General features: G+C 41.4%; 1 pseudogene and 3 gene segments (V, D, J or C); 1 reads left to right on the top strand and 3 right to left on the bottom strand.

The window, feature by feature from the left end:
• Positions 1–164: 164 nt before the first annotated feature.
• LOC127186528 (immunoglobulin heavy variable 3-21-like) lies at positions 165–697 on the bottom strand. The segment is given in 2 exon segments: positions 165–484; positions 578–697. Coding segments are annotated over 2 exon segments (366 nt in total).
• Positions 698–8,476: 7,779 nt separating this feature from the next.
• Positions 8,477–9,934, top strand: LOC127186527 (phosphoglycerate mutase 1-like; annotated as a pseudogene).
• Positions 9,935–12,223: 2,289 nt separating this feature from the next.
• On the bottom strand, positions 12,224–15,758 carry LOC127186526 (Ig heavy chain V region 6.96-like). The segment is given in 2 exon segments: positions 12,224–12,552; positions 15,719–15,758. Coding segments are annotated over 2 exon segments (369 nt in total).
• A 6,517-nt stretch (positions 15,759–22,275) lies between these two features.
• LOC127186525 (Ig heavy chain V region PJ14-like) lies at positions 22,276–22,784 on the bottom strand. The segment is given in 2 exon segments: positions 22,276–22,655; positions 22,739–22,784. Coding segments are annotated over 2 exon segments (426 nt in total).
• Between the last annotated feature and the right edge of the window lie 2,079 nt (positions 22,785–24,863).

Raw genomic sequence — 24,863 nt, 5'->3', positions numbered from 1 at the left:
CCACCCTGGATATCTTCACAGCAGATGCCAAACAGAAACATTCCATGGCCTTCAGGACTCTGAACAGGCTGTAACTCTGTTACTCAGAGCTCTGTGTGCTCTCAGCGCCCCCTGCTGATCATCAGCTCCCTGCAGGGAAGTTTGTGTCTGAGTTCTCAGTGTCATTAACTCACTGTGTCTCCAGTACAGTAATATGTGGCTGTGTCCTCAGACCTAGGACTGTTCAAGTCCAGGTACAGGGTGTTCTTGCTATTGTCTCTGGAGACGGTGAATCGGCCCTGCACAGCATCGGCGTAGTAGATGTAACTACTACTAGGATGAATGTATACGACCCACTCCAGCCCCTTGCCTGGAGCCTGGCGGACCCAGCTCATCCAATAGCTACTGAATGGGAATCCAGAGGCTTCACAGGAGAGTTTCATGGACTTTCCAGGCTGTACCAAGCCTCCCCCAGACTCCACCAGCTGCACCTCACACTGGACCCCTGCAAACATGGAGAATTCTGGTCAGAAAACCGTCACAATTTTTATCTTTCTTATGTCCACACAACACACAGCATCTCTTCTCCATAAATTACCTTTTAAAATCAAGACAAAGAAAACCAAGCTGATCCCCAAGTCCATGGTGAGTGGTCTGTGTTCAGTGCTGATCACCGAATTGGCGGATCTGGGAATCCAGGGCTGAGCTCCTCTGCCAGAGCTGCAGGGTCAGGGCAGGGCTGTTTTTCATGGGCACAGAGAAGCTTTATTTGCATGTCTTCCTGCTGTTGCAGGTTATGTTGTTGGACTTTGGCAGGAAGCAGTGCTCAGATCTGACAAAAGACATCAAAGACTGATGAACGTTACAGAAATTAACAGAAAATGGTTACTCTGTATGCAGTTTTACATTGTTAAGGATCCATCCTACTTAATTTTTTTCTCTTTTGCTCACATGCACACATGTTGTCATAAAATAGTGCTATATCTTCCCAGTATAAATGTGAAATTATTTGTTTCTATATAAGAGCTTAGTCTTCCCTATGGTCTGAATTGCATGTGATTACTCCCTGATATGGCTCTTGGTCTAGGTCATCAATGTGCAGAGAGGTTATTAGACTTCTTTCCCTCTGATGAGGACACTTGGGACTTTTGTGAATTTGATTCATTTCTGAGAGAACTCTCTCTTCATCATGTCAGTGGCTTGCACATGTGTCACTCAGTGTTCCACTCAGTGTTTGCAATGGAAACATTGTTATTTGCAGCACACTGACTTGTTTTGCAACTGAAGTCTCCTCATGATTTCTTAAAATTCTGTCCACCATTCTCATCATTCATCTTTACATCAGACAACACATCACTGTCTTTGTGTGTGTGTGTGTGTGTGTGTGTGTGTGTGTGTGTATGTATATATATATATATATATATATATATATATATATATATATATATATATATATATATATAAAATAACTCTTACCTTTCGATGATTTTTAGTTTTAGTCTGATTTTGGTCTTATTTCTCCAGTTCTCTTATTTCCCTCCTACTCATCTTCTTTCTCTCACCACACCTCACCTTTGCTTTCACACCATGATTATTCCCCTGTCCTTGCTCACACTTGCTACTCCCTCTAGTTTTGAAACCTACAAGAAGAGCTCAAACCCCTAACACATACACAATCTACTTCCATGTGACAGGAACAGGCCGGTTTGTTCTTCCTAATCTTTATTATCTTGTTCGATATAAAGACTTCCAGTTTCATCCATGTTCATCTAAAATGCAGATGATTCTGAGGATGATGTGGAATAAATGTCAGGCTTGGAGCATGCGAGGGAGTGCTGTGAGGTGCTGTCTTCTGGATAAGACATGCCTATTTATTCTCATTACACCCTGATTGTATTCCCCTCACTCTAACTCTCCTATTCCCACCCTCCTATCATCTTCCATCCTCTTCCTCCCCCTAGACCTCTGACAGGTGGGGTCCTCTTTTCCTACCCTCTGAACACAGCCTATTAGGTCTCATCAGGATACCCTGCACCCTTTTCCTCCGTGTTCCTTAGGGAATCTTTCCCAAGGGCACCAGAGTTCATGTCATAGGCTGTCCCCTGATCTCCTGCTCTGATTCCCCATGTGGAAAATGAGATGTTCATTGGCTTCATCTGAAAATGGCATCTAGGTTCTCTGCTGGCAATGTACTTGGTTGGTACATGAGTTCATGCAGGCCACCCCTCCCAGTCCAGATCTTCCAGCCTTGATAGTCCCCTTGTGCAGCTCATGACAAACACTCCCTGCTTTCCTGTCCTTCCATCCCCTAAATCTTCCTTATAACTCACAGCTCTTTTCCCAAGTTCTGCCTGGGTGTCCTAGTGTCTGTCCCAATCCTCTGTTGAGTGGAGTCTCTAAAGGTCATCTGTGTCACGGCCACAGCTCAAAAGTCTCTATTTTTTAAACTTTTCCATTTCCATGCTGACATTTAGCTGGGCAGAGACTGTTGTTTTTTTACAGAAACGTGTGATGGATAGTTCCTTCTAATTTCTCCCTCAATGTTTTTTCAATATATTTTATTTTTATTAAGTGATCAAGTCTGGGAACACCAGAGTTCATGTTAGAGGCAGTCTTTGCTCTCCCAACAATGTTGGAGAATAAGGTGTTTATTGGCTCTATTTGAACAGGGGATCTAGGTTTGGTACATGAGTTGTTCTTGGTTGGTGCAACAGTTTAGAAAAATGCAAATAGATCCATATTTATTACCCTGCACAATAGTAAACTCCAAGCAGTTTAAAGATCTTAAGATAAAACCATACACACTGAATCTGCTAGAAGAACTCATTGGAGCAGGAGACAACTTCCTCAACAGAATACCAACAGCTCAGATTCTAAGGTCAACACTTAATAAATGGGACCTCATGAAACTGAAAGTCTTATATAAGACAAAGGACACTGTCAATAGACCAAAACAAAGTCTACAGACTGAGACAATATCTTCACCAACCCTATATCCAACAACGGACTAATATCCAAGATATATAAAAAACTCAAGGAGTTAAGCACCACTAAACCAATAACAGAATTAAAAAATGAGGCATAGAGCTAAACAGAGAATTCTCAACAGAGGAATATTAAATGACCAAAAACACCTAAAGAAATGTTCAACATCCTTAGTCATCAGGAAAATGTATATAAAAACAACTCTGAGATTCCATCTAACACCTTAGAATGGCTAAGAACACAAACTCAAGTGACAGCACATGCTGGTGAGGATGTGGAGAACAGGGAATACTCCTCCATTGCTGGTGGGAGTACAAACAAGTTCAAATACTTTGGGAATCAATCAGGCACCTTCTCAGAACACTCAGAATAGTGCTACGTTAAGACCCATGCATGAGAATGGGGAAGTAGAAGGATCCAGAGGGTCCTAGAAACCTACAAGAAGACCATAAAGGCTGACAGGTCTGGACCCAGGTGTTCTGCTTAAACTACTGTACCAACCAAGGACAATGCATGCAGTAAACTTAGAAACCCTATTCAGATCTAGGCAATGAACAGCATATTCTTTACAGTTGTTGGAGAGTGGAGACTGACTCTGACATGGACCCTGGTGTCCCCTATTTGACCACTTCCCCTTGGTGTGTAGGCCTGATGGCACTCAGAGGAAGAGTATTCAAGCTACCAGGATTGGACCTGACAGGTTGTGATCATATGGTGGGGGAGAAGGTCCCCTTCTGTCTGAGACCTAAGGACTGGGAAAATGGTTAAAGAGGGAGAGAAAGGGAAATGGGAAGGTTGTGTGAGGGGATAATAATTGAGATGTAATCTGAATAAATTTCTTAGCTTAAAAAAAGACCCAGCCATACCACTCCAGAGTATATAACAAATGATGCTCCACCATACAAGGGCATTGGTTCAACTTTGTTCATAGCAGCCTTATTTGTCATAATCAGAATCTAGAAACAACCTAGATATCCTTCCACACAATAATACATAAAGACACTTTGGTGTATTTACAAACTGGAATAGTAATCAGTTATGAAAATCCAGGAAATCTTGAAATTTGCAGAGAAGCAGATGGGAGAAAGAAAATCATCCTGATTGAGGTAACCCAGATCCAGAGTGGTACACATTGTATATACTCGCTGGTTAGTTGATGTTAGCCGAATATAGATGTTAGAGACTCCACCCATCTGGGGAACAGGACAGATGTTGTGCCTCTCAGATGGACCCTGGGTGGAGTGTTGAGAGTGGTATGGAAGAATGAGTCGACAGGAGGACCTATAGCACCCAAGAACTCCACAAGGAGATCAAGATGCCTGTGGATCTAGACATTGGGGGGTCAGCATGATGATTTTAAGTATTTATCTGAGGGGAGACTAAAGAGATTGTTTTTGCTGACATAGAGGTTGGCTCACATAGTCACCTGTCTTTTAGGGATGCCATATCTGAATAGTAGTCTCACTACCTCCTTATCTGCTCCATCTGGCCATCTGTCTTTCTGTCTCTACGTATTTTTATATCTCTTTCCTTTTCTATTTAAAGATTGAAGCACATCATCAAGCCAGACTCCTTAATAAGATTACTGCATTAGTGAGGGAAGGGAAGGCCAACTGTTCACAATACTGCATAAAAAGAAGTAGCATGCAACCAGACATGAGAGTTATGGTAACTGAAGCCATCAAAAGGACAGAGCAGCCTAAATGATGGCCAGAAGTGGATAGGAGGCTATGATTGAGAACAAGGGATTGCAGGGCTTTCCTCCATGCTCTGGTAATGTAAAGGAACAGGGAAGGGAGAAAAGTGTCCAAACTAAGCTGTTCAGTCCGAACTGAAGTACTTCCACCAATTTTTATTTTTTATTTTTGCATTGGACATCCCATATATCTTGTCCCTTATTCCTTTGCACAAAACTTCATTTTTTGTGTGTCAGTGGTGGAGAGAGATACTGATACTGGGATGACAGCTAACCCCTGTAAGTTCTGATGGACACCTACCACTATGTGTGCCCCATGTCATTTGTTCATAATACTTTGCAGGGTTTTGAAAGTTACTAAAAGCTCATTGAGTAGAACATTAAAAACCTGCTGTTCCAATTTTCTGAATAGCTGCTTGTTTACCAACAGTGTCTTCCTTCCACCACAAATTGGAGTCCTTTAAAGCCTGATGAGTTTTTGATGAATTCTGGAGTCAGCCTTATCTTATTGTTTTTTTTTCCTCAAGAGTCCTCTGAATACTCTGTAGCTGTTTGCTTTGGGCACATCTTAGGTTATTCTTGGAATCTTTAAAAAAAAATTTTTTTATTAATTTATTCTTGTTACATCTCAATGTTTATCCCATCCCTTGTATCCTCCCATATTCCCTCACCCCATTTTCCCATTATTCCCCTCCCCTATGACTGTTCCTGAGGGGGATTACCTCCCCCTGTATATGCTCATAGGGTATCAAGTCTCTTCTTGGCTACCTGCTGTCCTTCCTCTGACTGTCACCAGATCTCCCCCTCCAGGGGACATGGTCAAATGTGAGGCACCAGAGTACGTGAGAAAGTCATATCCCACTCTCCACTCAACTGCGGAGAATGTTCTTACTGTTGGCTAGATCTGGGTAGGGGCTTAAAGTTTACTGCCTGTATTGTCCTTGGCTGGTGCCCTAGTTTGAGCGGGACCCCCGGGCTCAAATCTACCTATCATAATGTTCTACTTGTAGGTTTCTAGGACCCTCTGGATCCTTCTACTTTGCTATTCTCCCATGCTTCTCTAATTTAGAATTCCAATAGGATGTCCTCCCCTCTGTCCCAGTTTCCTGGTAAGTGAAGGCTTTCATGGGACATGCCCCTTGGGCTAGTATGCAGATATAAATGAGTATATACAATTTAATTCTTTCTGCTTCTGGGTTAACTCACTCATTATGATCATTTCAAGCTCAATCCATTTATCCACAAATTTCGGGAATTCCTTGTTTTTAATAGCTGAGTAGTATTCCATAGTGTATATGTACCACAGTTTCTTTATTCATTCTTCTACTGATGGACAATTGGGCTGTTTCCATGTTTTTGCTATTATGAATAAGGCTGCTATGAACATGGGTGAGCCAATTTTCTTGTTGTGTGCTGGAGCATCTTCTGGGTATATTCCAAGGAGTGGAATAGCTGGGTCTTGAGGAAGCCCTATCAATGGTTATTGACAGTTTTGCTGGGTAAAGTAGTCTGGCCTGGCATCTGTGGTCTCTTAGAGTTTGCAGGATCTCTGTCCAGGCTCTTCTGGCTTTTATGGTCTCTTCTGAGAAGTCGGGTGTAATTCTGATAGGTTTACCATTAAATGTTATTTGGCCCTTTTCTCTTGCAGCTTTTAATATTTTTTCTTTGTTCTGTATATTTTGTGTTTTGATTATTATGTGACAGGCAGTTTTTCTTTTCTTGTCAATTCTATTTGGTCTTCTGTGGGCCTCTTGTATGTTTATAGGCATCTCTTTCTTTAGATTGAGGAAATTTTCTTCTATGATGTTGTTGAGAATATTTTCTGGGCCTTGGAGTCTGATATCTTCTCTTTCTTCAATGCCTATTATCCTCAGATTTCTTCTTTTCATGGTGTCCTTAATCTCTTGGATGTTTTGTGTCAGGAGTTTTCCAGATTTGTCATTTTCTTTAATGGTTGCTTCAAGATCTGTGATTGTATCTTCTAGACCTGAGATTCGTTCTTCCATCTCTTGGATTCTGTTAGAAAAGCTCACCTCTGTGTTGCTCGCCTTCTTCTCTGAGGTCTCATGTTCTCATTTTTCTCCTGTCTGTGTGTTTATCATGAGTCCATATTCATTTTCAGATCTTGAACTGATTTTTTTATTTCTGTCATCTGATTGTTTGTATATTCCTGAGTTTCTTCCATTGGCTCTTTATAGGTCTTCAGAGCTTGAACCGTTTTATTGATTTCTTTCATCTGGTTGTTTGTTTTTCCCTGAAAATTTTCCAGTTCCACTCTATGGGCTTCCTTTATGCCTCTCACCTGTTTGGCTGCATCTTCCTGCATTTGATTATGTATTTTATTTGTTTCCTCCATTATCATCCTTATTACTAAGGATTAGAGGTCATTTTCTTGTATTTCCATTGTGTTTGAGTTCTCTGGGTTGTTTTCTTTGGGATAGCTGGGATCTGGAGACGCCATGTTGTTTTGGTTTTTTTTTTTTATTGCGTATGCTTTTTCACTGTCTTTTAGACATCTTGCCATCTTTGTTTTGTTGGGTAGCTTCCAGAGTTGGATGGAGGGAGTCTGATGATAGATACACTTGTTTTCTTATGATTTCCCTAGGCTGGTGACTCTAATGCTTCACTGTTGTGGATGTTAGGAGGTTAGCCCTGTTGTTTTGGACTCTCACAGCCAGTGATCCTCAGCTCCCCTGTGCTGTGGATCCTGTAATTGTTCTGGGTCTCTGAATGCGCAATGGGTTAGACCAAGGTATCCACAGCCTTCTGTGTCCCCTGCCAAGTCCAACCGAGAACACTGGGCCTGAACCACGGGCAGAACTCAGTTAGATAATCAGGGCCTGAACCATCTGTCGAGCTCAGCTAGGGATTCTGGGCCCAAAAATGCCACTGGTGCTGCTGGTGCCGCAGGTGCTGCTGCCTCTTCCACTGCCGCTCTGACCCGAGAAAATCCGTGCTCCTCCAGTGTGCAGGGGCACGCAGGTCCTTTGTACCCTGATCCCTCCGAACCGTGGAGCACTCCCGCTGCTGTGGTGTGGGGACCTTTGTGTTCCTGGCTCAGAAATCTGTGCAATTCCCTGAATTGTTCACTGGAGCATCCAAACACGGTCCACACTGCTTGCCGCCATCTTGGATCTCTATTCTTGGAATCTTAACTTCTCAGAAGCTCTGGGCATATCTAATTCAATGTCTTGGAGACAACTTACTTAATTACCTAATGGATCTTCCTGCGAAGCATAGAATCTTAGAAGTGTTCCTCTCAGTGTCCTTCCCTCTGCTTCAGTCTGTCAATCTTTCTTCCGACTCTCAGAGCTTCTACAAGATATTCCTCTCTTCTTTGTATTTATCTCACATGAAGCATTACTTTACAAAGAGATACATTTCTAACATGATTTTGATAAGATTCATTCTCTTAGCAAATATATGAATAATATGGATAACATTTTATTCAACGATATGATTTAAATGATCAAGGACTCATATCTGAGATTTTTAAATTTACATTTATTTTAAGAAATGTATTCACTTTACATACAAATTGTAGTTCCCTCCCTTCATCTCGTCCTGGTCCCACCCTCCCTTCTTCTTCCTCCCTATGCCCTTCCTGTAGTCCTCAGCAACAGGGATCCCTTTTCCACTACCAAACGACCCCAGGCTAACAAGTCTCACCAAGACTGCCTGCATCCTCTTCCTCTGTGGCATGGCAAGACACCGAGTCTTGGGGAAGTGCTCAATGAGCAGGCCACAGAGTCCATATCAGGGACAGTCCCTGTTCCCCTTAATAGGAGATACATATGGAGTCTGAACTGTCTATCAATGACATCTGAGCAGGGGGACCTAGACCTTCTCTATGCGAGTGAGAATTAAGCATCCTCCTTAGGGTCCTCCTTGTTAATTAGCTTCTTTAGGTGTGTGGATTATTTTATGGTTGTTCTGTATTTTATGGATAATATCACTTATATACTGAGTATATACTGAGTGTGTCCTCCTGAGTTACTTCACTCAGGATGATCTATTCCAGCTCCATCCATTTGCCTGCAAATTTCATGATGTTCTTGGTTTTGATAGGTAAATAGTATTTCATTTTGTGGATGTAACTGAATTTCTTTATTCATTCTTTAGTTGAGGGACATCTTGATTGTTTCCAGTTTCTGACTATTACAAATAATGCCACTATGAACACAGTTGACCAAATGTCCTTTTCCGTATATGCGCAGGACTTGTATAGCTGGGTCTTGAGCTAGACCTGTTAGCAATTTTCTGAGAAAGTTCCAGGTTGATTTCCAAAATGTTTGCACAAATTTGCACACCCACCAGCAACAGAGGAGTGTTTCCTTATCTCCACATTCTCACTTGAGTCTTTGATCTTAGCCATTCTGATAGATGTAATATAGAATCTCAGTGTCATTTTGATTTGCATTTCTCTGATGGCTAAGGACATTCAACATTTCTTTAAGTGATTCTAGGACATTTGATATTCCTTTGTTTAGAATATGACTGAGTTGCTATCACATCTCCTGCCCAGAGTCTGCCTACATGCTGGTGTTGATCTGACATGTCAAGAGTGCCTGGAACCTGGAGAACCACTTCAGAGCTGGCATAAGACCAACCTGAGCCGAGCGGGCCAAGAGGAGGCTGTGCACAGAGGGCAGATGCTGTGAGATGCTGGCTAAGAATATAACATCTTCCCCTTCATGAAGAAGAGAGCAATAGGACCCTCTGGACAGTCCTGGATGCCACTGACCTGATGTGGCTGATGGTTGCCAGGAGCTGGCACATCAATGAGTGACACTATGGAGATCTAACTGGTCCTAATAAAGCAGAAACTATTGGTATGCATGGTGAGGCACAGGTGAAGATCTGGAGGCAATCTTACTATGTCCTATTACATCCTAGGTAGTGGGACATCCCTTCTACAGCAACATCAGTAAGGACTGCAGGCACGCAGACCTTACTGACGATCAGCTACCTTCCTGTGAGTCCCTGAATGACCCTATTTCCAGAGCAATTCCCTTTTGTAATGAAGAAATTGTCTCTGAGATCAAGGAGGTCTTGACTGTTGCCCACGCCAACAGCGTTTGTGGCATTGTAAAGCATATGTAGGGTCCCTCAGAAGAGGTCATCATGTAGGTGAACCAGCTGAGCAGCATCCCCATCGTCTATGAATTGGACAAGAACTTGAAGTCCTTGGAGCCCATGCAGTTCATGGGAGATGAGGAGACCATGCAAAAAGCAATGGAAGCTATGGCTGCTCAGAGTAAAGTTCTGAAGTGAAGGCAAGGAGGCTGACTACTACTCTAGAACAGCCTGCCTGCCAGTTTATGCCTAATGCATCCTTCCCCAAGACCTGTCACACTGACTACATATTCAGGATCTTAACTTTAACTTGTCACTGCTGATGGGACCCTGTGGCTCCCATTTCTATTTTAGTATTCTATCCCCTGCACCCATTCCCATCATAGATTCTAGCCAGAATAACACCTTTGATGGTGCAGGTTCTTGATTCTCATGCAGGGACAGCTCCTCTTACCAGGAGAGACAGGAGCTAGTGATCACAGCCTTTGTTTACTAAGAGTCTGCTTAGGAAACGGTCAGGGAAATGCATGATTACACTTTCCTGAGAACTGTTTAAGAAATAACAATGAAGTTATACTGAAAATTTCTTGGAAATTGATTTTTTTCTGTATGTTTTATTATAGATTATACAGATTGTTTGCGTTTCCTTGATAAACTCTTCTCTTGCATTGTTGAGTTTTGAATGCCCGGTTGATTGTAAAAGATGACAAAAATCATGATGTCATCTGTAATAACAAATTAAACATAACTTTATAAAAAGTACTGGGTTTGGCCCTCGGAGAATAGCACGCAAGTAACAGACATGAGAGAGTAATGTAGAGTGAGACAGACAGCAAGAGAGATACATAGATGGGGAAAAGCAAGCAAGAAGAGAGTTAGGAAAAAAACAAGAATATGCAAAACTCTATTTTTAATGAAAAAGTGACTTTTATCACTACCTGCCTGTATGTGAGACTTTTGTGCCACTAGGACTGGGATGTCTAACACTGAGTGTTCTGCACAGCATTTGTCAGTACTGTAGTGGAACCACGTTCATAGGTCAGGCCATAGGGACCCATTATTGTCCATCCACATTTGCTTCTGTTTTTTCCATTACTAATTGAAATCCATACCATTATCAGTTAGGATTTAATTTTTATTTCTCTGATGATTAGAGATGTGAGTCTTTGCAACTTCTTCTACTCAAATACATTGGTCCAGGTGACTGATACAAATCAGGATGGACGGCAGAATGATGTGCAAGTAAGAGGACATGATCTCTTTGTCATCATTTGGATTCACACCTCACACAAGTGATAAAAATGAATTGATTTTGAGGAAAGAAGTGATGCTGCACTCTTATATGACAAACAATAGGCTAACCATTGACATTGATATGTTGGAACACACTATTAATCAAAATGTGGAATGTGATTCTGAAATATCAGCCTTTGAGTTAAGCCCTCATATATACCACACAAGAGCTCTAGCACTGCTGAGCTGCTTCTCTAGCACATGGATGAGCTATCATAATGTTTCCTTTTGCATTTGATGCAAGTCTGTTTTCAATGGCCTAAACTTCACATTGACCTGGGTGAGCTTGGAACACATTTTATCAGTGACACCAGCCATCACAGGGATTTATAAGTGGCTAGATCACTGAAGAAAGTGCACATTCCTCCACCCATAGGTAACTGCCACTAATACTCTAGGAAGGGGTAGATCTCATGAGTCCTTCTTTTAATGGCAAAATGTTGCACCACACTTTTACAGCCTCCTTTCCTTCCCTGCTTTCTGCTCTGAGTGTTAGAACAGTTCATCAAGATGTCCCCCTTATGGCCAAAATACTCCATTATTTATTCCTGGCATTTTCATAGAGAACGTCTATCAGTGGATTGGTTACATGCTGCCTATGGCAAATTGGGGTTCAATAGCCACAGGTAACTACTTTTATTGGGGTTCTCAGTGATGAGTCCCTATCTGTGACATCCACACATTTTATTAACAGTTTGATAGCTAGGGCAGCCTTGGGTCTAATGTTCATGCTTTGTGCTTTGTCTTTAGGGTTTGGAAGATCCTGACATCTTCTGACTTCTTATTTGTTCCATTCTTAATCCCAAACACCCCTCTGAATTATGCTGGGTCTCTTTCCTCTGCCTAAGGTCTCTGTACTCTCAAGCGTCCCCAAGTGTCTTAAGGACCTTGTCCTGGTGTCCAAGGCAGAGTCTCTTCTGCCTGAGTGATGCTCTGTTGTTTGATTAGTTAAGAGGGCTTTTGTATTTACATATGTCACAGTAGATGACAACATTTTTTTATATTCAGACCCTTCAAAGATTACTACATAAGAACACAGGAGTTCCATAAAAAACATGTCTGTATCATGAAGATGAATTCAAGATCTTTATTAACCTGTGTTCCTGCTGTGGGGTGATTCTAAGTTCATGAATCCTTCACACCATCTGCTGGTCTCTAGCAGCCTTGCAAGGAGGTTTATGTCTGAGCTTGCAGTTAATCCTCACTCACTGCGTGTCTTACACAGTAATAGGTGGCTGTGTCTTGAGTGTTTAGACTGTTCATTTGCAGGTACAGAGTGCTCTTTGAATTGTCTCTGGAGATGGTGAATCGGCCCTTCACAGAGTCTGCATACAGCCTTTCATCACCATTACCACTGCTAATGCGTGAGATCCACTCTAGCCCCTTTCCTGGAGCCTGGCGGACCCAGTGCATGTAGTCATTACTGAAGGTGAATCCAGATGTCACACAGGAGAGTTGTAGGGAACTGCCAGGCTGTACCAAGCCTCCTCCAGATATCACCAACTGCACCTCACTCTGGACACCTGCAAACAGAGAATCTGGTCAGCAAAGTGTCCCACATATTTAGTGACCCTCTCAGCCAAGTCCTCTCACATTTCCAGTGTCTCTGGTTTTTCATAAACTACCTTTTATAAGAGCAACCAGGAAAACCAAGCCCAGTCTCATCTCCATGGTGAATGTTCTCAGTGCAGAGCAGATCACTGGGAGGCCGACCTGGGAATCCAGGGCTGGGCTCCTCTGTCAGGCTGCAGGGACAGGGCTGGGCTGCTTTTTATCACTAGAAGGAGTCATAATTTGCATATCTTCTTGCTGTTTATTAAGTTCTTGTGCTAGACCTCTCAGCCAAACTGGTCTTCAGTGTATATGCTGGAGTGTTGAAGAACATTGATGACATTTATATTGAGACAGTCTGGTTGAAAGTTTAAGTTGTAGGTTCTCTGTCCTCAATCTTTATCTTTTGTGGTCATAAATGTTGATCGTCACTCTTAATCTAGGTGACACAACAGTGAACATTAAATCACGAACATACTGGGGACTGAACTCATATCTTCAGGCTTGGTTGCAGGTGCGTGTTGGGAACTGATCCTGGGTATTCTGTAAGAAGACCAGGTACTCAGTATTGCTGAATCAAGTTTATTTTTTAAATATTCTTAACGTTTTATTTGTTTTTTGGTGAATTTCACATTATGCACCTGAATCCTACTCTTCTCTTTTTTCTTTCATATCTCTCTGCCCTTGTAACTCCCCTAAAAGAAAAAAATCTCATTATGGATGCTATAGTAAATTTTGTCTACACTTCTTTATTTGCAAATGTTCCTTGTAATGAGTCTCTTGTCTGTTTTTCTGAGTACTGCAGAAGGTGAGAAGCTGACACAGCTCTTCTGCTATGAAGTCCTTGCTCACCCACAAACCCTGACCCCAGGGACACCTTTGTTGTGCTGCTTAAGAAACTAGCCATTCAAATACTCAAATTTTACTAACAGTGAGATGAAGGGACAGCTTTCCTGCTTTCATGACTTTGAGGCTAGGTTAGAGCAATGTGCCCCTCAGGTTGCACCATGGCATATATGTCATAGGTATTCTTTACCCAGAAAACAAGCCAATTCAAGCTGAATTCAAAGAAAAAAGGCAGTTTTATTGGGCCAAGGGAATCTCCATGAAGACATGGAGATAGGTGTGAGGGAAGAGATCATATGAACACAAGGAGAGAGAAATTTAGGGAGAGGGAGAGAGAGAGAGGGATTTACCTGTGGGGTGAAAAAAGTCCAGCCCTTGGGCTGAAAAGTTCAGAGTAGAGGGCGGGGTATGCCAGCCATACTCTATACGTCTGCATGCTGGGAGAACCTGGAGATGAGCTCTTCTTTGGTAAATGATAGTGGCACTTCACCCTCTGTTTCTGTGTCTGAAAACCAACAACATCTTTAAAGCAAATTGACTCTTCCTCTCCAGAAAACTTTCTAATCCTACTTCCAAGAGTTGTGGGACAATGCAACTGGACTGACAAAATGGAAACAAAGCAAAACAAAAAGTAGAAGAAAACATTTTTGAATAGATAGGGAGGAGTGTATGTATGTATGTATGCGTGCATGCATGCATGTGTGTGTGTGTGTGTGTGTGTGTGTGTGTGAATATGATCAAAATATGTTTGTGGATGTGAAGAAGAATCACCTCCATAGGCAAATGTATATGAATGGCTAGTTGTCAAGTAGTGGTAATTCTTGAGAAGAATTAGGAGGTAAGACTTTGCTAGATTACATGTGACCTTTTGCTCAAGGGGATGAAATTTTAAAGTGTAGACTCCTGGCACAATTTATGATACTCTATTGTGCCTGAAGACAGAAGCTTAACAGAGTTGTCCTCTGAGAGGTTCCACTCAGCAGTGGTTTGAAATAATTGCGAGGAGTATAAAATATAGTGACTCTTGTGGAAAAGAGAGGAGAAGGAGAAAAGGACCTGAGGGTACAAGAGCTTCACAAGAACACCAACAGATCCTAGTAACCAGGGCCAGAGGGCCTTGTGGAGACTCTTGTGGAAAAGAGAGGAGAAGGAGAAAAGGACCTGAGGGGACAAGAGCTCCACAAGAACACCAACAAATCCAAGTAACCAGGGCCAGAGGGCCTTGTGGAGACTGATGCACCAACCAATGACCATGCATGGACTCGACCTAGGCTCCATAAACAGATTTAGCCAATGGGCAGCTCAGGCTTCAAGTAAGTCCTTTAGGAAAGAAGGGCTATCTATGACATGGGTTCTGTTTTCTTTTTTCTCTTTTAGTTTTTTTTAAAGACAGGGTTTCTTTGTGAAGACCTGGCTGTCCTGAACTTGCTTTATAGCCCAGGCTGGCCTTGAACTCACAGAGATCCACCTGCCTCTGCCTCCAGAGTGCTGGGACCAAAGGGATATGCCACCATACCCAGCCTGTTGCCTTCTTTTTGATCACTTCCCCCTGCCAGGACTGCCTTTCTGTGCCACAGGGAAAGAATACACACTCAGTCCTGATTTGACCTGATGAGCTGTGGTAGGTGGATGGCAGAGGCTCCCTTAATCAGAAGAATAAGGGAGGGCAGATGGGAGAAGATGAAAGGAGAGTGGGACTTGGAGGTGAGGAGGGTGGAGGCTATGACTGGGAGGTAAAGTGAAAAATGAATAAGTTAACAAATAAGGGGACTAGTCTGATGCTAAATGGAATAAACAGGTGGTGAACTTAGGGCAAGACTTCACTCAGCTATGCTTCCAACCTGTGAAAGGGAATTAAAGAGAAGCTTAAGAAGTCAAGGGACATGCTTGAAAAGGGGCCACATTCCATCCCCAACAATGCAGTAGAAATTGGGAGCTTGAGCCAAATGGTTCTAGCTTTAGAGCCACGTCACAAGAAAGGATCTGCGGAATCTCACTCCAAAGCTAAGGAAAACTGCTGAGGCCAGCCATGTGTCAAGAGCTGTGCGTAGAGCCCCAGAGGGGCCATTGCATGCAGCTATGAAGGTGAAGTCTGAACTGTGTTGGAGAACCCATGGTGATGGTGGCGCAGAGCCAAGAGATACCTGCCAAAGCAGATGAAGACTGGGTGTGGATCCAATCTAAGAGGGAGAAGTGTGTTACACCAACAAGGGGAGTTGGAGGTCTGCAGGGGCTTTGACTTCAGACATGGAGATACAGTTTAGAGTATGGTCTGTTTCGTTGAAGTTTTACTTTGGCCCAGAATTTCCTCCCTGTGATCACATTCCTCCATGTCGGAATGGTAATGTATATTCTGTGCCACTGTATGTTGCAAGTATGTGATATGTTTTAGATTTTGATTTTACAAGAGGTGCAGTTAAGAGCTTTCCATGAGTATCAGAAAAGACTTGGAACATTGGACTTTCAGACAATGTTGAAACTGTGATAGATTGCAGGGACTTTTGAAGATGGACTAAACACATTTTTCCTTGCAATATGGTTATCACCCTTTGGGTGAGAGGAAGTGTAAATAAGAATTGACTCCACGGGCCCTTATATTTGAACAAATAGTCATAAGGATTGGTCGCATATGAACAGTATTAGGAAGTGTGATCTAGTTGGAGTACATGTGGTCTTGTGGGCAGAATTGTACCACTGGTGGTGGCGTTTGAAGTGTCAACAAACAAGCCAGGCACAATGGCTCTATCTCACTTTCCTCTTGCCTGAGGTTCTCTATATGGAAATGTTAACTCATTTGAAGTACTACCTCTGTCTACATGCTGCCAGGCTTCCTGCCATGAAAACAACCGATTAAACCTCTGGAAATATAATCAAGCACCAATTAACTGCTTTAAAAAATAAGAGTTTTTGTGGTCATGGTTTCTCTTTATACAATGGAACATTAAGACAACATTTAATGACCGTCTCAAATAAATATGAAAAATATTATTTAAAAAGTAATAACAAGAAAGAACTAAAGGGATATAGACGTCAAACTCTATCTACAAAGAGTGTTAGATGACAAAACCTAAAAGAAAAGCATTCTGGAAACTTCTCAAGGCTGAAGTCTTACTTGTAAACCCATACACAACTTTGTCCAAGCCCGTTCTCCCTTCCTTGGCTACTGCCCAATCAGTCTCATACATACAGGATTAAAGTCTATGACGTTAAACGCTTCCCATAACTGCTAAGATTATCATTGCATTTCTGTGCCTGAAACACAGTCTCACCCTGTAATCCTGTGTTCACCTATGTTCTCATTCTCAGGCATCTCATTGCTACACTGTTGTGACAAAAGGTTAATGGGAATGCCTGTGCTGTTTATCCTTAATCAAATCAGTGGATTCTTGCTCAGGTGTTTGGGGCTCTCTGGGGCCATATTTGATCCTATTTTGCATTTTGCAGAATTGCATTCAAACTGAGGGAACCCAGAAGATTGGAGACATGCACAGCCTAGGAAGACAATTTCAATGGTTATGAGAGCAGGTGTGTCTCAGCCCATCAGGGGAGACTACAAGGCGTTTGTTTTCCATATGCATTCCTATCTGTGTACAATGTATTTACTTCTTTGGGCTGTGCTTAGTGAAGAACCATGTCTGGATCCTTCCCTGTCCATGATCCTGCCCTTTAACCCCACATCTGTAACAGGTAAAAATAGTACCTGTTTTTTTTTTCATTAGTGATATTATTACATACTTTTTTAGTTTTGTCAGTGGAGAATCAATTCCAAACACAAGGCTGTTCCTGAGCTCGAGGAAGGTCTAATGTTGGGAATTTGTTATAAGCAAGGTTTTTACTGACTCTGGTGATGCGGCTGAGGAATCAAAGGTCACTCTCTCTCTCTCTCTGATTCTCTCTCTCTCTTTGTGTGTGTGTGTGTGTGTGTGTGTGTGTGTGTGTGTGTGTGTGTATGTGTTTGATGGCATATCCCCATGAGCTGCTTCAGGAGATGGGTTTCTTTGTTTCTGGGGTCACAGTAACAATTCTCTATGTAGCTCCCAGTAACACATTTCTTTGGTTCCCCATCACAGAGGTCAGCAGCAGAGGTCTCAGATGACAGTTTGTTTCTTCTTTTCCTTGTGGTGACATATCCCAACAGTGCAACTTAATGGAGAGCAGATCTCTTTTGTCTTACACTTGAGGGCATAGCCCGTCATAGCATGGAAGTCAGCACAGCAGGAAGTTGAAGCAGATGGTGTAACCCACCTGTAATAATGAAGCAGGAAATGATGAGCACTGGTAGTCAGCCTGTGCAGCCTCTGCCAAGTCTTCAGTGGATCTGAGACATCTGAGAGGAAGTGGTAACAATTTTGGTCATATGACAACAAAAATTCCTATCCCACAATCTTTTGGACAATTACCTCAGTATTTTTTAGAGTAACCGACATTGTTTTAAATGCTTTTTCCATGTTTGAATGATTTTCCTGCATGTATATCTTTTGTTGAGTATTTTTGTGTGTATGTTCATAAGGGAGATTGGTCTCAAATTCTCCTTCTTTGTTTGGTCTTTGTGTGGCTTAGGTGTTAAGGTGATTGTGGCTTCATAGAATGAGTTTGGTAGAGTTTCTTCTGTTTCTTTTTTTTTGGAATAGTTAGAGGAATATTGGTATTAGTTCTTCTTTGAAGTTTTGGGTAGATCTCTGCCCTGAATCCATCTGGCCCAGGGTTCTTTTTGTTGGGCGACTATTGATGACTGCTTCTATTTCCTCAGGGGATATAGGATTGTTTAATTTGTTTGCCTTATCTTGATTTAACTTTGTTAAGTGGAATTTATCAAGGAAATTGGCCATATCCTTTAGATTTTCAAAGTTTTTGGCATATAGGCACCACGAAACCCAATAACCCAATTGAAAAATGGGGCTTGGAACTAAACAGAGAATTCTCAACAGAGGAATATCAAAGGGCTGAGAAACACTTAAAGAAATCCTCAACCTCCTTAGTCATCAGGGAAACTCAAATCAAAACAACTCTGAGATTCCATCTTACACCCATCAGAATGGCTAAGGTCAAAAATTCAAGCGACACCACATGCTGGTGAGGATGTGGGGAGAGAAGAACAGTCCTTCATTGCTGGTGGCAATGCGAACTAGTACAGCCACTTTGGAAATCTATCTTGTGCTATCTCAGAAACCTGGAAATACGGCTTCCTCAAGACCCAGCTATTCCACTTCTTGGAATATACCCAGAAGATGCTCCAGCACACAACAAGAAAATTTGCTCAACCATGTTCATAGCAGCCTTATTCATAATAGCCAGAACCTGGAAACAGCCTAAATGTCCCTCAGTAGAAGAATGGATGAAGAAAGTGTGGTACATATACACTATGGAATACCACCCCATATGTTTTGTCCCTTATTCCTCTGTACAAAATCTTCATTTTGCAAGTGTCAATGGTGGAGAGAGATACTGACATTGGGATGACAGCTAACCCCTGTAAGTTCTGATGGACACCTACCACTATGTGTGCCCAATGTCTTTTGTTCATACTAAAAGCCCATTGAGTAGAACATTAAAAATCTCCTACTCCAATATTCTGAATAGCTTTTTGTTTACCAACAGTGTCTTCCTTCAACCACAAATTGGAGTCCTTTAAAGCCTGATGAGTTTCTGATGACTTCTGCAGTCAGCCTTATATTATTGTTTTTTCCTCATGAGTCCTCCAAATACTCTGTAGCTGTTTGTTTTGGGTACATCTTACATTATTCTTGGAATCTTCTCAGAAGCTCTGGGCAAATCTAATTCAATGTCTTGGGGACAACTCACTTAATTACTGAATGGATCTCCCTGACAAGCATAGAATCTTAGAAGTGTTCCTGTCAGTATCCTTCTCTCTGCTTCAGTCTGTCAATTGTTCTTCAGACACTCACAGCTTCTACAAGATATTCCTCTCCTCTTTGTATTTATCTCACATGAAGCGTTACTTTAAAAAGGGATAAAATTCTAACATATAATTTTGAGAAGATTCATTCTCTTAGCAAATATATGAATAATATGGATAATATTTTATTTAACAATATGATTTAAATTATCAAGGACCCACATGTGTGATTTTTAAATTTACATTTATGATTTAAAATGTATTCACTGTACATACAAATATTAGCCCCTCCCCTCATCTCCACTTGCTCCCACCCTCCCTTCTTCTTCCTCCCTATGCCCTTCCTGTAGTCCTCAGCAACAGGGATCTCTTTTCCACTAACAACTGATGCCATGCTAACAAGTCTCATCACGGCTGCCTGCATCCTCTTCCTCTGTGGCATGGTAAGGCACCGAGTCTGGGGGAAGTGCTCAATGATCAGGCAACAGAGTCCATATCAGGGACAGTCCCTGCTCCCCTTAATAGAGGATACATATGGAGACTGAAGTGCCTATTTACTACATCTGAGCAGGGGGGCTATATCCTCTCAATGCATGGGCCCTTTTTTGGTGCATCAGCCTCTGCCACTCCTCCTTCCTGGGCTCAGTCTGGTTGGCTTTCTTGGCCTTCTTGTGGAGTTCCTGTACCGTCTGGGTCATTCTATCCCCCACCCACACTCTTCTGTATGACTCCTTGTGCTCTGTCAAAGTTTGGCTGTGAGAATCAGCTTCTACTTCAGCTTCTGGAGGTATTGGATGGAGTCTTTCAGAGGACATGTATGGTAGGCTTCCATCTTGTTCCATCTCTTCAAATGTTTCCAGGGTCCATTCACTTTGTGCTTCTGAGTAAGAATTAAGCATCCTCCCTAGGGTCCTCCTTGTTAATTAGCTTCTTTAGGTGTTTGGATTATAATATGGTTATTCTGTATTTTATGGCTAATATCACTTATAAGTGAGTATATACCAAGTGTGTCCCCCTGGGTTATTTCATTGAGGATGATCTTTTCCAGCTCCATCCATTTTCCTGCACATTACATGATGTTCTTGATATTGTGTTCATCATAGATGGTGAGGGTAGATTTTAAGAGGTATCCCTGGACAATATCTGTGTTTTCCCTTAACTGTGGACATGCATGTGAAAACATCATGATATGCTGAATACAACTAGGTTCAAACATCACTTGACTATAATAGTGTAGGAATGTTTCTAAAAATACAAACAGAAGAAATATAAACCAATTAATAACATCTCCCTTGTGGTTGTCAGATACATTGAACTGTAGTGAAGTTTCTTGATAAATGTTAACTAAATAATGTATTTTACCTTATTAAATTATACCAACATTTAATTATACCTATATTTTCTAAAATATTAAAAGTGGTTTACTACATTACTACTTATTCCACTGGTAGATTCATAATTATAATGTAGTCTATGATTTTTTAATTCCTGCATATTTTGCATCACTTAGAATACTTTAGAGTTATCAATATTTTTCAGCTTTTACCTGATAACTAAACAATTTGAAAAGTCTATAATTAACTCAAAGAACTACCTAGTAGGAATAGTAATAGTGTTATTTAATATGGTCTCAGAACACGACAAATTTCAGGTTACCAGGCACTGCTGAACTTTATTTTCACATCTGCTCAGATGGAAAAACATCACTCACCTTATCTGTGACTATCTCTCCCTGACCAACAGAACTGTTGGGGCCTTCAGTTATTTCTATAAAATCTATGTACTGAAACATCACACATAATTTATAAACTAGTTATTTACTTTTGTTTAGTTGGCAGTTACACCAATGTGATATTTCCTCATGGTCAAACGGAATTAGGGAAAGAGCATCACAGAAGTCATGCCTGCTTATCATTTGCTATCAGGGGACACACTATAAGGACACTCATGCTGGTGCTTTTGATTGAGGTGGAGTGTGCCAGGATTCTGTGTCTCATCACCTGCCTATGTTTTCTTTATAACTCTCTAGGACTAATCAGAAGACATAATCAAGAGGAGGATTTCAAGGGCTAGCCACACACCATTGCTACTTCTGCTCTACTCCAGAGGAAAATACTTGTCTGTGATTACTTGTTTAAAAACTTACAAGTCTATGGATATTTAGATGCTATGGTGGAGCACAGTGTAAGAATGTCAAGAGTATGTCCTATAATTTCTTGGTCAAATGGATATGTTTGAGATTTAGAAATGTGTGTTCTTGGCTCTGGATCATTATGGGGTCCTCTGGGTGCAGAAGAATGAAAAAATGGAGATTTCTGTTTCCAAACTAGCTTTGAAAATCCCAATATCTCAAGGAAGCTTAAGTCTTTCTATCACAAGTGCTAAAATGCAGAGGCTGAATTACAGAAAATTCAAAACTGTCAAACTTTCTTACAAAAATTCCAATCAACAAGTGCTACAATTTCAGTCTCTTTAAAAAATATAAGCATATTCAGTTATACACATATACACATGTATATTCAGATATATCACATCATATATGGAAATATAGGATTTTATATATATCAATATGTTATAATTTTAGCCATATATGTAATTTTTATGTTTCACAAATATGAGTATATAATCATGCCTAATATATAATTATATAATTCTACACATGCACGATATATAATTATATAGGATTTATATGTTCCATACATATGCACATAAAAGGTTACATATATATGTATTTATATGGAACATAGTAAATTATATAACATTTAGTCTGATAACAGGAAGTAACTGAATAGCCTAGATCATTTGTAGGTAAATAAATTCTTCTAGTGCGTCAACAAAACATAAGTTTGTTAGAATATGACAGTGGAGAGGGTGTCTAGAGGATTGCATTGGCTGGGAGAAGAAACTCTTGTTCGTAGTATTGAAATATATGTTCCTGCAACACAGCATTGAATTTCCTAAATGAAGTGACCTAGAAAGTCCATGCTTGACTTCAGCGCCCTCTGCTAGTTTGAGCATCCCTGTAGAAAGTTTTTTGTGCAGGCTCATAGTGGAGTTCCCTCACTGTGTCTCTGGCACAGTAGTACATGGCTGTGTCCTCAGTCTGCAGACTGCTCAGTTTCAAGAAGACCTGGCTCTTGGAGGTGTCTCTGCTGATGCTGACTTGGGATTTGAGAGCTGGATTATAATATATGCTCCCACCACTCCATATACCACCCACCCACTCCAGACCCTTTCCTGGAGGCTGCCGGACCCAGTGTACACCATAGCTGGTTAGTGAGAACCCCGAGACAGTGCAGGTGAGAGACAGGGTCTGTGAGGGCTGCACCAGGTCAGGTCCTGACTCCTTCAGATGCACCTGGGTCCGGGCACCTAGGGACAAGAACATAACCATCAGTCACACATCCGATAGATGACCAATCCAGGTCCTTCTCCTGAAGCCCTGAAACACTTACAACTTGGAAAGGTCACCAGGCAGAGGAGCAGCACCAGGACAGCCATGCTCTGATGGAGGATCCAGTGAGAAGGACATGGGGCTTCTCAGTTAGGCCTGGGCTTTCAGGCTGAGGCTGAGGGCTGCTTTGCATTGGGGGAAGTTCCTGAGAGGATAAAAGGAAGAACACAGCAAGTACACTAGTTTCACCTCCATGAAAATGTAATGCAGTTCTCCTGTTGCCATTGTTGTCTCAGACTCTTACTGCTTTTTTCTGCTAACATAAGCCTAGACCTACAAGCTTCTAGCATCCATAAATTCTAAGATAGGCCTAGAATGTTTTCATCATCTGAGACTAGCTTATACTTTCTGAAGAACTAGTAACAAAAAAAATCAGGAATCTTTTTCTTATGTCTGGATTTCAACTTCCATATAAACAGGAAATTGTATGATTCACACTGTGAATAACCTTATGAATCCATATTTCTCTTGTGCAGGCAGAAAAGTGTAACATGTCATATGTGCATATGTATATCCCTGTGACTTCCAGCAGAAGCTGAAGATGAAATTTAGTCATATGATGCACAGTGGTTCTTAGTCATTTGAATGCCATGTTAAGAATCTACTTAACGTTTTCTTGTAGTGTCAATGCCATAAATTTTTACTGTTTTCACTCATCCATGAAATCCCACTCATGGGGAAGCAATTCACAAACATTTAGTATAGGTGATTATAAATGTTTATCTTAAAGGAGAGCCAGGGGACTGACTTTCCTGTCATGTCAGAGGTCTCAGAGTATTCACCTGCATACCTGGGGATACCCTACTTGGAAATGAGGTCCTGACTCATGTTTGTTTGTGTGTGTCTCCATCTGTCTACCTGTTTGTCTGTGTGTTCTTTTATGTTTTTCCTTGTCTCTTTTCAGTTTGAAACACATTAAAAATCCAGGTTGCCAAATAAGATTACTGCATTTCGGAGGGATGGGAATGTCAGCTGTTCACAAAACCTCATAAAAAGAAGTAGCATGCGTGTTTGGGGAATCCAAGATGGTGGTGCCTAACACACACCTTTATTAGTAGCAGGACAGCAGTGAACATTCAGGCACCCAAGGACTGAAGTGAGATCCAGAAAACACCAGCACCTGTAACGCACATGTGAGAGGTCTCCAAATTCTGGCCTCTGGCCACCCAGAAAAACCACAGAAAAGACCCAAGTCCTCACAGGCTTAAGGCTAGCACTACACACCTGACTGGTGGGCAACTTCTGAAATCCCCAGGACACAGAAAGGGACTTGGCTCACAAAATTTCTAGCATCTGTTGGTCCTAGTTCCAAGCAGACATCACAGTCTGGATCATGAGTGAATCTGACCACAGATCACATAAAAAATATCAGAAGAATCTGAATGCCCAAACAACCACTGGAGATCCTGGGCAGGTGCATAAAGTCTAAAATCCCAGGGAGCAAAAAGATCCTTGGGTAGCAAAAACACCATCTGTTGGTCCAAGCTTCAAGCCAGGAACACAAGTAGATCTAATTTCAGGTCATGCAGAAAATCCACAGAAAGATCCAGTTGTCCAAACAGCCACCAAACACAGGCTCCAACAAGAGACATCATAATGGGAAGAGGTCAGCATAAGAGCATAAGTAGCAATCCGCTGGTCCATTTGATACCATCAGAAGTTAGCAGTACAACCACCACCACAAGCCCTGGAGATACTATCATAACTGATACACAAGAGAAGGATTTCATATCTGAGGTTATGAAAATGGTAGAGGCCTTAAAGGAGGAAAATAAATCCATTAAACTAGAATAGGAATGTACAAAGACAGAGGTGAAAGAATTGAACAAATCACTTAAAGAAATTAGTGATAGACAAGAAACTACAATCAAACAGGAGAAGGAAATGAATAAAAGGTTTCAAGACCTAAAAATGGAGATAGAATATATAAAGAAAATACAATATGAGATAATACTAGAAATGAAAAACCTAGGGAAGAGGAAAGGTTCTACAGACACAAGCACTAAGAGCAAAATTCAAGAGGTTGAAGAAAGAATATCAGGGATGGAGGCCATGACAGAAGAAATGGATACAGTAGTCAAAGAAAATGTTACATCTACACAGAATATTCAAAAACTCTGGGACCA

The sequence above is a fragment of the Acomys russatus genome, unplaced genomic scaffold (assembly GCF_903995435.1).
Source record: "Acomys russatus unplaced genomic scaffold, mAcoRus1.1, whole genome shotgun sequence".
NCBI lineage: Eukaryota > Metazoa > Chordata > Mammalia > Rodentia > Muridae > Acomys > Acomys russatus.
The sequence above is the reverse complement of the archived record's forward strand: the minus strand, read 5'-3'. Positions and strand labels throughout refer to the sequence as shown.